The sequence below is a fragment of the Gadus morhua genome, chromosome 19 (genome assembly GCF_902167405.1).
Source record: "Gadus morhua chromosome 19, gadMor3.0, whole genome shotgun sequence".
Taxonomy (NCBI): Eukaryota; Metazoa; Chordata; class Actinopteri; order Gadiformes; family Gadidae; genus Gadus; species Gadus morhua.
The window spans coordinates 10875530-10889298 of NC_044066.1; the positions used below are offsets into that span (position 1 = coordinate 10875530).

A 13769-nucleotide genomic window follows, 5' to 3' on the forward strand; every position below is an offset into this window, starting at 1 on the left:
CCGTACTATTAATAATAGTAATAGCTGTTGTGTATGAAACACATTCCACACATTCATTCTTAAAGAGTATGTGAGTGATAATTGGGGTTGGCTTAGTTATTGATATATAGCGGGTTGCCTCATAACCAAAAGGTTTCTAGTGCGTTCCCTGGCTCCTCAGAGCGTGTCAAGGTGTCCATGAGCAAGGCACCTAACCTAACTGCTTCCAACAAACTAGCTGTCGCCTGGCATGGTTGACTCCGCTGTCGGTGTGTGAATGTGTGTATGAACCATTATGAGTCGCTTTGGATGAAAAGCGTCTTCTAAATACCCTAAATGTAAATGTAACAATGCAAACAATGTCTTTAAAGGTGACATATTATACCACGAGCACACATCTAGGTGGACACGCCCACTTGCGATGTCAGAAGAGGCAGGTTTTAAAAACGGCTTGTAACGGCTAAACACACTCACACCTACAGTATTTCTCTTTTAAACACTGGTCACGTCCCAGCATGGTAAACATTTGGTTTTCCAGTTTGTCCGGGAGGATCCACGCTGTGTGTTCTACTCTCTCCCAGCTCTCCCCGTTCCCCTTTGACCTGGTGAAGGAAGAGGTGGAGCGCTTCCACCACGCCGACCTGATGTGGTGTCAGGAGGAGCACAAGAACCAGGGATACCACGACTACATTAAGCCTCGCATCCGCACCGCCGTCGCACGCACACGCCCTGTTCTGTGAGTGCCGCTTTCCGATTGGTTTGGGAAAGTGACGAACACTTTTCGCCTTAGCGCATCGTTGTATTTTGGTGTGAACTATCTTTTTCGCAGTTATCGTATTTATTCAGCAAAGAATGTCCGAAGGTACATCGTGTCTTTATTTGTGTGTGTAGGTACGCTGGTCGCGGGCCGGCCGCAGCCCCCGCAACAGGAAACAAGCAAACCCACCTGGCAGAGCTCCAGCGGTTCCTGGATACGGCGTTTGACCTCCCAGGGACCTCGGGGGAACAGTGACCTGTGCGGCTGTACATCTGCTTCTTCCGGCTGTTACCAGGGAGAACATACTATCCAAATGAAGAGGAGGCATTGAAGGGATTTTACCTAATGAATGTAGTACAGTATACATTGACCTTGATCTTGGATGTGGCTGTTGCCGTAGCTTTTCCAACATTTCAGAAAAATATGCAAGTTTTGCATGCGTTAATTACTGTTGGAACAAGAATGACATTGCAATTTTGGGTGATGAAAAACATATTACATGATTTTAAATCCAAGCCCAATTAAGTGCCTTTATTTCTGGATATTTTAGACATTTTATCAGCAACGCACAAATAATTATATTTAAAGCTCTATACGTTTAGCTTTAAATATATTTAAATATTCTTTTTTTTTTTTTTGTTCATTAGTTAATTCAAAAAACTAACAGAGATTCTAACTATTTTGTTATAGACAAATTATATAAGATTCCTAAGTAGCCAATCTTCTAAATTTGATATAATAAAGTAATCTCAACATCTGGAAGATAGCTATTCAATTTGTTCAACTCATTTCATTTATGTCTCTTCATTATAGTCACGGTTCAATAACCTCCCTGTACAATCATTATGAACCTCTTCACTGCCGAAGGACATAAAAAAAAATCAAATCTATTTATTTTTTATATTATTTTATGGGTTTGGAGAAATAAAAATGATGCAGTATAACGATGTTGCAAGATAATTTCTTTGTAGATATGTACTTAAGCGTGTGTGTGTTAGAGAGAGAGAGTTTATAGTATGATGTGCAGGGATTTTCAAAGCTTTAACCTTGTTTGAATGAAAGAAACTTAGAACACTGGAGTTCTGAGATGAACTGCAGATGCTTCTGATTGTCCTATCTCTTACAAATCCGCTTGCCCCTCATCAGTCTGGCTTCAAGAATACAAACTCCACTGAGATGGCCCTCCTCGCGGGGATAGAGTGGGCTCGTGTAGACGGAGCCTCGTCCCTCTAATCGGTTCTCATTCTCCACGACCTGTTCACGGATCCTCCTCGCCACTCTAGCTGAACTCAGCATCACTGACTCTGGCTATCCTGGTTCACATCCTACCTGACGAATTGCAACTCTCAGGGCACATGGAATGGCTCCTTGTCCAAACCCTGCACTCTTGACACCGGTGTCCCTCAAGGCTAAGTACAAACCAAGTGTCTCTTGGTTTCACCAATCACAACTCTCAACCGTACGGTGTAACACCTTTATAATATCATACAAATAGTTGTCATGTTATTTCTACTTTTCTTATTATTTCACTCACTTTTTAAACACCTAAATTAGCTAAGGTTAGCTATCTTCTATTACACCATTGTCTTTCTCCAGTTACAGCTTTTTAATCTACAGCTTGGTCAACTTGGTTACAGTTCACTAACTGTACGCTTTTGTTGTTATGAACATTAACTTGGCCCTACATGTAATTTGGTATGTTCTGTAGGCTAATTGTATTTTTTAAATATGCACTGCACTGCAACATGATTGGATAAACTAATGCAGCTACCTAACTAGCCAAAAACTAAAACTCGGCACAAGTTCTCCTTTATACTGGCCCTGACAACCCACGAGCTGGCCCTAACAAACCCTAAACTCCAGTACATGGCCTGACTTGAATTCACTGACGTGACAAGCGTGATTTCCCCCCTTTGGACACTCTTGAATTCATCTTTAAATAATAACAGCATCTCGTCAGAAAGGGAAATCTTGGTAGCGCTGTGGTAAACTAGACAGACTCCAGTCCACTATTCGACGCCTTGACTTTCGTCGGTGCGGTAAACATTTCAACGGTAATAGCGAGCTCCACCAATCAGAGACGTTGTGTTATGGGTGGTGTACTTATTTTCAGTGACATCACGAATCAAACTGTTTTTTTATTTTTTCTGAAAACGTTTCTTTAACTTTGCCCCATGAGCATATAGCATCGTTTCACAATAGTATGGTTCGTGTTAAGTATACATTGGATGGTAACGGATGGTATTATGGATAATATCAAAACCTCTAAGAAGACAATGAATAGGATTCTAACTTCCGGAACCACGCCGTTGCGCGGTTTCAGAACTCCCCGCGCATGCGCACAACCGCGCCACGTGTAGCGGGTAATGAGTCTGCTTCTCCAATAAAGGTTCCACAGCAAACCCTTCATCCGCATTCCGCCTTGGAGACCTCAAACCCAATCCTCAAAATGACAACTAAAGTTTTCTTCGAAATCACCGTCTCAGGTGAAAAAGCTGGCCGGATTGAAATGGAGGTATGTTGACGGTATATGTTTAATGGTATTTTGATCTTTGGTTGTCGAAAAATGAAGATCGACTTTATTGTACATCGTTGATATATATATATATTTTTTGGATATAATGTATTCTATGTGGCTTCCAACCTTTTTGGGACCTAATGCACGCCACACCCAACACAAAATCGGTGTTTAGGGAAGGATTATGAAAAATGCGCATTAGCATGATGTATGAAGAATCGCTTTCACGCACCGCAGACACGGCCGTAGAATATAACAACTACAGCAGTCAAATAATGCCCCAAGGATACAGGTTCATACAAATCTTCAGACGGGCAATCCCACTCATATGTATGGAAATGAAGTAGAACATTCATTATGGAATTTTTAATCAACCAAGAGGCAAATCACAATAGTAGGAAGTATAGGCCTAAACAGGAAGCGGTCTCCTTCCAACGCATGCTTCCCTCGCTCACAATCGCTGCAGTAACGTTGCTAGAATAGAGGCCTATGGTTGAAGGCGAAGAGATTCAACGGCTCCTAGATGAAGCGCAGTTAAAGGGATTGCAACACGGCAAACTTGTTGGGTACCAACGTGCTGTAGGACTGAATATAAATCGGGCAAAGCTTCCCCTTCAGGTAGTGGTTATTTTACACGTGATTTTTCCTCAACAATCGTTGGATTGTTTCCACCGATAACATGCAGCCTTAGCAAAGGTTTAACACCAGGATGTTTTACAATAAAATCAATAGAGCCTACACTATTTTTACTTGATATAGAAATGTTCGTCAATATTTGGGGTAAATTGTGTATTGTAGCCCGTGGTACATGTTTTGTACGCTAAATAATATAAGGCCTTATGATACGATTACACATGGTTTCATCTTTTGTAAATGATCCCTCTAAATAACTTGCAGTCGTAGACGAATACGGATTATATTTCATTTTGAATCGAATGAATTAGTAAACCTTCATTTGTGAAGCGTTTATGAGAAGAGTAATAGTATGCAGTTTATATGTATATTTAGTTATGTGAACTAACATGTCTGTTTCTTGCAGCTGGAATCTGGCGTAGTTCCAAAGACTGCTGGTAAGTAAAGGCAAATTATCACAATATGAGTGTATTGACCCTTAACGGATACTTTATCAAACATTTGTGTGTGTATATGATGTACAATTACATTAAACATGATCTATTTTTGCAGAGAATTTCCGGGCACTGTGCACAGGAGAGAAGGGCTTCGGCTACAAAGGCTCCAGTTTCCATCGGGTCATCCCGGGCTTCATGTGCCAGGTAAAGCAAAACAGCCTAATTGTGATAGTCAGACTGGGCTACACTTCTGAAGTGACCGATGGATGAGCTCTCTCGTTGTGAACTGAAAGTTCCTTCCATCGGTGCTGATTGGTCCTATAGTTCTTTGTTTTACGGAAGATTTCAAACGGTTCAAGGTTGCACTATTGTGCAAAGGGAAAGTAAATGTGAACCCTCAAGATTAGGATGGTCACATTATACTTCCTCAAGGCTTCCCTGTAAACCAATAATGCCCTGGCATGTGTAGTGGGGTTCATCCAATGCAAGTCTGTCCATCATTCATAAACCTTGGCAGAAGACATTTTTTTAATGGTAGAGCTAATTTGTGCTATTTTTTTTACAGGGAGGTGATTTCACCAGAGGCGATGGAACCGGTGGCAAGTCCATCTATGGGGAGAAGTTTGCTGATGAGAACTTCCAGCTGAAGCACACAGGTGAAGGTATCCTATCCATGGCCAATGCTGGTCCTGGCACCAATGGCTCCCAGTTCTTCCTCTGCACAGCAAAAACTCAATGGTATGTTTGATGTGCTTATTTGATACTTCTCTCTGTTGCGACCAACCTAATCTCTGCCCCAGCAGTCCTAATGTTATAGCAGAACTTATTGTGGAGACAGCACAACGTCTGGGCGGTAACCAACTACAATGGGCAGAATTGCGCCTCATCCTTTTGCTGTTGGACTAATCTAGAAAACAAATTTGTACAAGGGCTTGAGCCTTTTAATGTGGTTATTTGTACAGTACCCAGTCTACATGTTGCTTTAAAACCTTTTCAGACACTTTCTAGTTAACTTCTGCCTTTTAATTTCTCACGTGCAGATCCAAATAATAGGTTGAAACGAATATGAAGGGGAAACGTCCCGTTAACCTAGATTTAAGCTAGTCTTCAGACTTTAGATATTCATCTTAATTCTATTTTTTGAGACTACGACTAACTACTGACTACTAAAACAGTGTTATTCTTAAAGTTAACTGGGTAATTAAGTGTACTGGCAGTGCAACTGGGTTGCTAACTAGCATAGCTTGGCTGGCTGTGTGGGTGGGTGAGGGAGTGGGATAGGTGTGGGCTTGCAAGCATTTTTATTGATATCATGGTAACCCCCATCGATCAGCATTGACCACTGATATGTCCAGGTACTTTGGATATGAATCTAAATTTGGGTTTTGTGAGACTGATCAACCCAACTACAACAAACACTTTTCCATGTTAAGCTTTAAGGTGTAATGAGTAACTGTTCTGTCTTTGGAACTGACACTAGCTAGAGAAGCTTGGCTTTGTGCAGGGCGTGACTGGGATGGGTACTGTCTGGACAGCATTTGAATTGTATAATATATCGGTAATTTTATTAACACTCTTGAAATGTAACTTGTAATGGGAAGCTAAACCAGCCCAATCGATCACATTTGCATGTTCTAACATCAAGTTCTTCTTCCTTCCAGGCTGGACGGCAAGCATGTGGTTTTTGGCAAAGTGGTGACAGGCATGGATGTTGTCAGGAAGATGGACAAACTAGGAACTAACGGTGGCAAACCAAAAGCTAAAATTGTGATTGCTGATTGCGGTGAATGTTAAATGGGGCTTTGTGTATTACCATTCCCTTAAGATGAGCACATCTTAAATCTGGAAACACCCATCCCCTTGAATATCTTAACTGTAACATCTAAATTGACCAATTATTAAAGAAACATTATTATTCGGCCCACTTATAAGGCAAATGTTTATGTTTTTCGTGTAGGATACTCTGTATCATTGCTATAAATTGTTGGATGATTGACACCCTTTGATAATAAACAGTAAATTAACAAGCGTGATCAAGCAAATTTTTTTGTAGTGACGAGTCATTCAGGGTTCATTGTTGGTCTGATTGGGTAATCATACAAAATATCAAGTCCTAAAGTATGCTGGGGACCTCTACAACGGGTGGTCAAGAATATGAGGTCAGCAAAGGAACCGATTTGGTTCCAATGGATGATAAGGTGTTTGGGAGAAACGAGTCATGCAGAATGTAAGATGATTTCTTTGTTCGGAAGCGAGTGAGTGAATCTTTTGTAATTCTGTTTATTTAACGAGTATAAAAATGATTTAACATTTGGTTGGATTGAAGAAGCTTGGAACGTTATTTTACAGGAGTTGATCACACTGTAGCACAGATGTACAGCGCATATATTTCTGAATGTAAACATTCCATGCAGTTTTCAGAAATACTACACTATTTAAAATTACTTCCCCCATCCTATCAACGTTTTATTTCATGTGACTACATATAATATTGCATAAGTGGGCCTGTTGAATTCTGCAGATGTATTTGATCTACCTAGTAAATACTGATCCATAGTGATTTAAATGATTCTTGGGAAAGCCCCGCCCACATCCGAGTCACGCCAGGCCGCGTCATACATTGGCACAGCCAGTTGAAGTCGAAAGACCGTTAGTGTTTTGAATTCTGAAGTCTCCCGCCTGTTAACTGGGAGGGGCTCAATAGACGGGCTGCGAATGCGATATCAGATATCACATTCTAGATAGCAAGCTGTACGATCCCCAAACCAACCACAATACAGACTGCTCCATTGTCCCTCCGTGTGTTCGTGTTGCTCTTCGCTCTAGGGGGGCCTAGGTACTAAAAGCACTTTCCTTCGGTCAACATTCATTTCAATTCAAAGGAAGCGGAAAAGAGGCAGGGGTAAATCCACTAGCATACTAGTTTCATTCGTTGAGTCATCGGTAACCCAACAAGACTTCCCTCGAAAAACGTGCCCTCTTTGACCTCAATCAGCTGCTTAACTTAAATCCACCAATAAATACACAAACCACACTCCCATACTGAATCATCGGGCCTTTTTCTTCTCAACCAGGTATGTTCTGGATGAACATAATTTCGTCATGGTTGACTAGACTACAACCAATAGAACATGGCTCACGGGGAGGATAAAGCCACACCATTCATCGTTACTAACTTGGTGACATTTTAAGTATCTAACCACCCCTGGAAGGATGGATCCCTCTGCGTTGTTCCATGTTCCTTCCTTCTGGGTTTGGGGTGTTTTTCCTTGTCTAGAGGCTGGTGTGTTGTTAATGACCATACAGGCCTTTTAAAATAACTGGGATAACGTTACAGAAATAGGTGTCTTTGATCTTGCTGGATTTGGCACTTTAAGGATTACAAAAGCCCTGTTATACTAATTAAAAGAACGATCTTAGTTGAACGCATATGTTTGGATGCAATACTGCTGTCTGCTGTCATTAGGCCTGTTCCAGGTTTGCATAATTTACATACATCATTAATGAGAAAGTAGGGCTCTTGTTCGGGTCGCCCGCTGAGGGATGCCTAAAGTTAGGTCTACGGACTGCGCAAGTCGGGGTTCTGTCGGACCAGAACCTGACAGATGGCAGTCTGTCGGGGCTGTGAGCCTGACTGAAGTAGCCCAAGTGTGTTCACGTTCTACGTGTCTTGTACTTATTGCTGTCATGCTAAGCCGTCTGTCTCTCCCGTATGGCTTTGTGTGCAATGGAGAGCTTTTAACTCTCCGTGTAGTGGACAGCAAGGACGATGGAGATGGTAACCTGGCGGGCCAACGCATTGTCTGTTGGATGAACGCAGCCGTCACACACAGCTGTTCAGCGCTCTCTTTTTAAGCGTCCGACATCGTCTCTATTTGTAATCTTTTAGTTTTATAATGAATTTGCTAGAGCTTGAACGGTCTACACATGGTTCGATTACATATAATCGCTGCCTCTCTTAACTAATTTAACCATTTGAATGAATAATTGTAAATGAATAATAATAGGAATAAAATGAATAATATATATAGTATACGCAATGTTATACACGATAACATTGAAGAGGCAAACATGAAATGTATACATAAACATATAGGCCGCCTAGGCCTGCGATTGAGGCCAAACAAGTAACTGAAAAATAAAACAATCCACATTTGAGAGTAGGGATGGATAGTTATTCCTGATATTACGTATGTGGAAAGCTGATGGGCGAAGTTTCGAATCCAAATTACGGGAATAAACCAGGAAAAGTAATAACTAAGAATGTATTGCATTTATAAAGCGCTTTTCACCCAAAGCGCTTTACATCGTGCTATAAATAAATATGCTACTAAATAAAGCGTTTCTTTAGCTGCCAATAGCCTCTTGACCATGATGATTAATACAAATATGAACAGCGCCCAGAACGTAGGTTAAAAGTAAACTGAACTAAGACAGCAGTAACACCAGCCTACGTTTCTCATTGGTTAAAGCCATTGGCGTTCAGAGCTCTGCGCGCGCGCGCAGAAAAGCAGCCAGTGTACTGAATAATGAGGCGTTCCTTCTCCTCCCATAACTAGGATTGTGCAGACCATTCCTCCGCAGTTGAGTCTCACAACCTGGCAAGACTCCAACTCTCTCCTTAAAAATGGCAAACCCTAGAGTTTTCTTCGACATCACTATTGGAGGTGCCCCCGCTGGCAGGATTGAAATGGTGGTATGTTGATGTTAATTCATTTGTTGCTTAATTGGATGGAGTTGGATCTTTAATTGTCGTCAAATGTAGCCAGTCTTTATTAGGCTTTGTTGTTGGTTTGGGTATGCTATTGTGGTTCCGAACCATTAAGAGGGTAAGACATGCAACACCCCAAAGAGACATTGCAATATAGGGAATGAAGATGAAGAATACGCTTGGACACATAACTAACGTTAGGATAAGGTTATATGAACAATCGGTTTCACAGAGAAGACCGTCGCAACAACAAAAAAAAATGATGTAGTGTAGGATACAGCAGTCGAGAAAGTCCCACGGTTGCAGGCTCAAACCAATCGGACTCGCAATTGCTTTATTTTAAATAAATATATTGAAATGAAGCAATAACTTGCATTTTGGAATTATTAATCAACAACGAAGCACATCGTGCATAGTAGGAAATATAGGCCCATTGTAGGCCGCACCAGGAAGCGGTCTACTTTCAACGCATGCTTCCCTCGCTCACAATCGCTGCAGTAGCCTGTGTCAGAATAGAGGCCTATGGTTCAAGTTTAAGGACACACCTAGATTAAACGACGGGAAGCAGTTACAACACGCCTCACCTTGCCACACTGGTTAGGTACAACTGCGCTCTAGGATTTAATCCGAATCGGTGTGGGCTACCCATGTACTAGTGGTTATTTTACATGTTGAATGATTATGCGTCACAACAATTGTTCTGACAGCAATAACGAAGAAGGTAAACACGACACATCAGCGTATGTTTAACAATAAATTAGATATAGCCTTTGAATCTAAAAAGCTATGTTTTAAGCTAAATAATATTATAAGGCCTTGTAATACTATTTTACATTTGATATGTTATCAATGTTCACTCCGTAGGCTATCCCTTGCAATAGTAGGCCAACATTTGATTTGATAATATTATTCATTATATCGTAATTATGTTTATTCTATTTTGGGTTAAATGCATTAGGTTTAACATTCAGCTGTAAAGGGGTTAGGAAAATATGTTTATGGTAAAGGTAATGCAGTTTATATTTATATCTACTGTTTACAGCTGCGGGCTGATGTGGTTCCAAAGACTGCTGGTAAGTAAAGGCTCAGGCTCAATTAACTCAATAGAAAAATAAACGCATGTACAATGTAAAAAAAAACCAATGTCACTATTAAAACATTATAAATCTTATGGTGGCTTATGTTTCGTGCTTGGAAATTGAGTTTGAGACATTCAAGTTCAAAGTTGATGCTATATTTTTGCAAGTCTGTGTGTTCAATTACTTGTCTATGTTTCCAGAGAATTTCCGGGCATTGTGCACAGGAGAGAAGGGCTTTGGCTACAAAGGCTCCGGTTTTCATCGTATCATTACCAACTTCATGTGTCAGGTAATGCAAAAACCTTCTAATTGTCCTACTCTGATTTGTCGACACTTTTAACTTGATCCAAGAAGTTATCAATGACATTTTGATGCTTATTAAAGGAGAACCCTCGATGGGTTAAATGCATGCTGTTGCATTGGGTTCTTTGTTATTGGCCGTTTTGGGGTACCAGGTAACATCATTCAAATACTCTGGCTACACCCCAAATCTGATCAGAGTGGAGGTAGCGAAAGTCTGACCTGCAATATAGAAAGCCCCTTATCGAAATCAAGTGTGTACCACAGAACTTGCCTAGCTCATGAAGGGAGCGCTTTCGGGTATTTTTTAATTCTAATTCTCCCAGCTATCCTCGTGAGATCATCCAGATATTCAAACCTGCGTTACGAAGTTACTTTCCGTGTCTGGACATGGCTGCCTCATTTATCATGTCCAAATATGGGTGTGGCCTTAGGTTTTTAAACAATCGGATTAAACGCTCTTGCTCTGTTCGCCGTTGCCAAATCCAGTTGGTAAAGTAAAGCAGAAACATCTCATCATCTTGGAAATGCCTTAATGCCTTCTTCTTTATCATTATTTAGAATAGGTCTATTTGGGATAAAATGGTTTTTGAATTCCTCGGGCACCATGGCGCACCTTGCCTCCATCATTGTGGAAGCATCTGCTTGGAGCTGTGGTTCTGAGATACATATTCATAACATGGGTGGTCATGTGCATTGTGGACCCCTGCAAACCTGAATGTCTGGAGGGATCTACTATTTGCACACACCCAATGGCAGAAGAATAAGAAGGGTGAATGGTTGAATTGTGGAGCTAATTTCTATCTTTTCTTTTTTACAGGGAGGGGATTTTACCAAACATAACGGAACAGGGGGCAAGTCCATCTATGGAGAGAAGTTTGCTGATGAGAACTTTGTGCTGAAGCACACCGGCCCAGGTATCCTGTCCATGGCCAATGCTGGTCCCAACACCAACGGCTCTCAGTTCTTCCTTTGCACCAAACCCACTGAGTGGTATGTTTCATGTGCTTCTGTTACACTTGTCTCTATCTGTAAGGGCGTAAAACGCACTTGCAGAACCCTGCAGCCACATGATTGGTTGAAACCAATATGATGCGGAAGAAAGTGTAACCTAGATTTGAGATGCAGTGCCTTCAGATTTTCGATCTAAATTCTGATTCTTGAGACTATGACCAAACTAATGACCGTTTTCTACAACAGTGTTATTCTTAAAGTCATACTCGGTAATAAACAATGTTCTGTCCATTCTACTGGCTGTCAACTGTTATTAAGTAGCGTAGCTTTGGGTGTGGGGGGAGTTGGTTGGAGAGGTATGGGCTGGCCAGCACATTATTTATTTTTATTAACATTATGGAATCCCCATCGATCAGCTTTGACTACAGATACGGCCAGGTCATTTTATAATATGAGCTGGTTGAAATGTTAGACATTGAGGCTTTTAATGAATGCAAAAGCAGCCAAATCGATGTGTTTGCACATTTTCATGTTCTTAAAAGATATTTTTCCTTACAGGCTGGACAGCAAGCATGTGGTTTTCGGCGAAGTGGTGGAAGGAATGGATGTTGTCAAGAAGATGGAGAAAGAAGGCTCTAGCGGTGGCAATGTCAAAACAAAAGTCAATATCGCAGATTGTGGTCAACTTTAAATGGGCCCTTGTGTATTACCATTCCCTTAACATGAGCACTTAAATCTGTAAACGCCCATCCCGTTGAATATCCTGACAACTGTACCATCTAAAGTAAATATTCATTAAAATACCATTTATTATTCGGCCCTATTATGAGGCAAATGTTTATGACCTATTTTCGTGTAGGATACCCAATACGTGTATCATGTCTATTAACTGTTGGATGAATGGTTACACCCCACAGAGTCAATAAACAAGCATGTGACCAATTAAAAAGTATTTTGGAACGCTAGTTAATTTCAGGGTTCAATGTTAAAAGTCTGCTGGCTGGTTAATCTGGGAATTTTAAGAGTTGGTCCCACTCATTCCCTACCCCTCAACACTAGCATATTAAACAGATCATGTTATACTGTTTTAGTAGATCATTGTTCGGCTTGCATGCCTTATTTTAAATGGGGATATTAAGAGTTTTCTTTGCCATAACTATTGATGGTGTTGAGGAGAAGAATGAGGTAGGTTGATTGTATGTTGCTCTTAAGCTATTTGTAATGCATTGGTTCTTCCGGGCTACTTTATATTTCATGAGCCTTGTTGCCTCAAGCTGATGTGATCAAGCAGCTTCGTTTAAAATAGGTCGGTAATATTGAAGTAGGTCCGAAAGTAAAACATGTTTAATTGAGTCTTGATATAGTTAGTGCAAACTAACTATACCATTTAAATCTTCTTTTGAACATTTTGTTAGTTGAGAAAGCTTTTGCAATGCTTTTGCAATGCCTTCCAAAGGGCCAGGGATGAATTCCTTGCATCCTACTTTTAATTGGGTATTTTATAGTAAACTTCCAAGCATTGTGCAAAGGTCTTCGCCTCATGCCCACTGCACCGTCCTAGAAATCTAGATGCCCCTAGCGGCAGCAAATTTAATTTGCAGCCATGCAACCAATATCTTTCCGATATGGGTCTGGCTTGCCAGGTTACAAAGGTCTAGCTTCAGATCTCAAGTCTCAGGCCCCCCTTCACCTCCATACAGCTTCCGGTTCCCAGCTGCGAGTGACGTTTGAGGCTGTCAACGCCAGTAGGGTTAGGATCGATAACTTTCCTGATCGTTCCACACGTCCAGTGGCGGCTGGCGATCAAACATGTTGGTGGGGCACAGTAATAGACAGGGGGTCTGAGGTCCCCCCCCCCCCATATTTGTATTTAATAGTTTTGATTTCCTGCATTCTGGTGCATTTTGGGGATGGCCACTACCTATTTACCTACTTTTCATTCCGATTCATAGCCTACATCCTGACTTGCAGGGCCTGGACAAGCTTACACTGCATATAGACCTACCTCATGGCCATTCCACCAGCCATTGCTATTTGACCCATTGTTATTCTGATATTGAGACAAATCATGATCACTGTCCCAGAGCTATAGAGTTATATCTACCACTCTGCACTGTCCTATAGCGTCCATTTTTTGTGATTCTCAATGTCTACTTCAAATGCAGTTAGAAATATGGGACAGTTGCTTCATTTTGTTTGTATGCTACAGGCCGAAAGACTAAATAAATATGAAACTTACTTGCTCCTTTTAAGTATAACATTGATTGGGGAGTCCAATTCCTCCACTGAAAAGGGTGGAAAGTGCTTACAACTCTCTGCTAGTTAGCGATCTATCTCCTCTCTACATGTAACCTAGTTGTGGTGCGCGAATGCTGCTGAGGGAAGTAGCCTATTTGATTCG

General features: G+C 41.1%; 3 protein-coding genes across 3 annotated transcripts in view; all 3 read left to right on the forward strand.

Annotated features, from left to right (window-relative positions):
* ogdhb (oxoglutarate dehydrogenase b) overlaps window positions 1-1680 on the forward strand; it is an 18522-nt gene extending 16842 nt beyond the window's left edge. The window contains exons 22-23 of the mRNA XM_030341265.1: window positions 561-715; window positions 871-1680. Of these exons, the coding sequence (XP_030197125.1) occupies window positions 561-715; window positions 871-991 (276 nt within the window). The 3' untranslated portion in view covers window positions 992-1680. The remainder of the gene's footprint in view (window positions 1-560; window positions 716-870) is intronic.
* A 1282-nt stretch (window positions 1681-2962) lies between these two features.
* On the forward strand, window positions 2963-6357 carry LOC115531927 (peptidyl-prolyl cis-trans isomerase). The gene is made up of 5 exons (XM_030341291.1): window positions 2963-3251; window positions 4294-4324; window positions 4440-4528; window positions 4890-5062; window positions 5986-6357. Exons 1-5 carry the CDS (start codon window positions 3072-3074, stop codon window positions 6116-6118), a joined length of 606 nt encoding a protein of 201 aa, XP_030197151.1. The 5' UTR covers window positions 2963-3071; the 3' UTR covers window positions 6119-6357.
* A 2383-nt stretch (window positions 6358-8740) lies between these two features.
* Window positions 8741-12333, forward strand: LOC115531931 (peptidyl-prolyl cis-trans isomerase). Its single transcript, XM_030341294.1, has 5 exons — window positions 8741-9020; window positions 10078-10108; window positions 10315-10403; window positions 11235-11407; window positions 11927-12333. Exons 1-5 carry the CDS (start codon window positions 8952-8954, stop codon window positions 12057-12059), a joined length of 495 nt encoding a protein of 164 aa, XP_030197154.1. The 5' UTR covers window positions 8741-8951; the 3' UTR covers window positions 12060-12333.
* Window positions 12334-13769: the final 1436 nt, after the last annotated feature.

Excerpts from the sequence above, each read along its gene's own strand:
- LOC115531931 (XM_030341294.1), top strand. The coding sequence starts at position 8,952 with ATGGCAAACCCTAGAGTTTTCTTCGACATCACTATTGGAGGTGCCCCC. Across the intron at positions 10,404-11,234 it reads TTACCAACTTCATGTGTCAG|GGAGGGGATTTTACCAAACA; the intron begins GTAATGCAAAAA and ends TCTTTTTTACAG. Across the intron at positions 11,408-11,926 it reads TGCACCAAACCCACTGAGTG|GCTGGACAGCAAGCATGTGG; the intron begins GTATGTTTCATG and ends TTTTCCTTACAG.
- LOC115531927 (XM_030341291.1), top strand. The coding sequence starts at position 3,072 with ATGCGCACAACCGCGCCACGTGTAGCGGGTAATGAGTCTGCTTCTCCA. Across the intron at positions 3,252-4,293 it reads CTGGCCGGATTGAAATGGAG|CTGGAATCTGGCGTAGTTCC; the intron begins GTATGTTGACGG and ends TGTTTCTTGCAG. Across the intron at positions 4,529-4,889 it reads TCCCGGGCTTCATGTGCCAG|GGAGGTGATTTCACCAGAGG; the intron begins GTAAAGCAAAAC and ends TTTTTTTTACAG.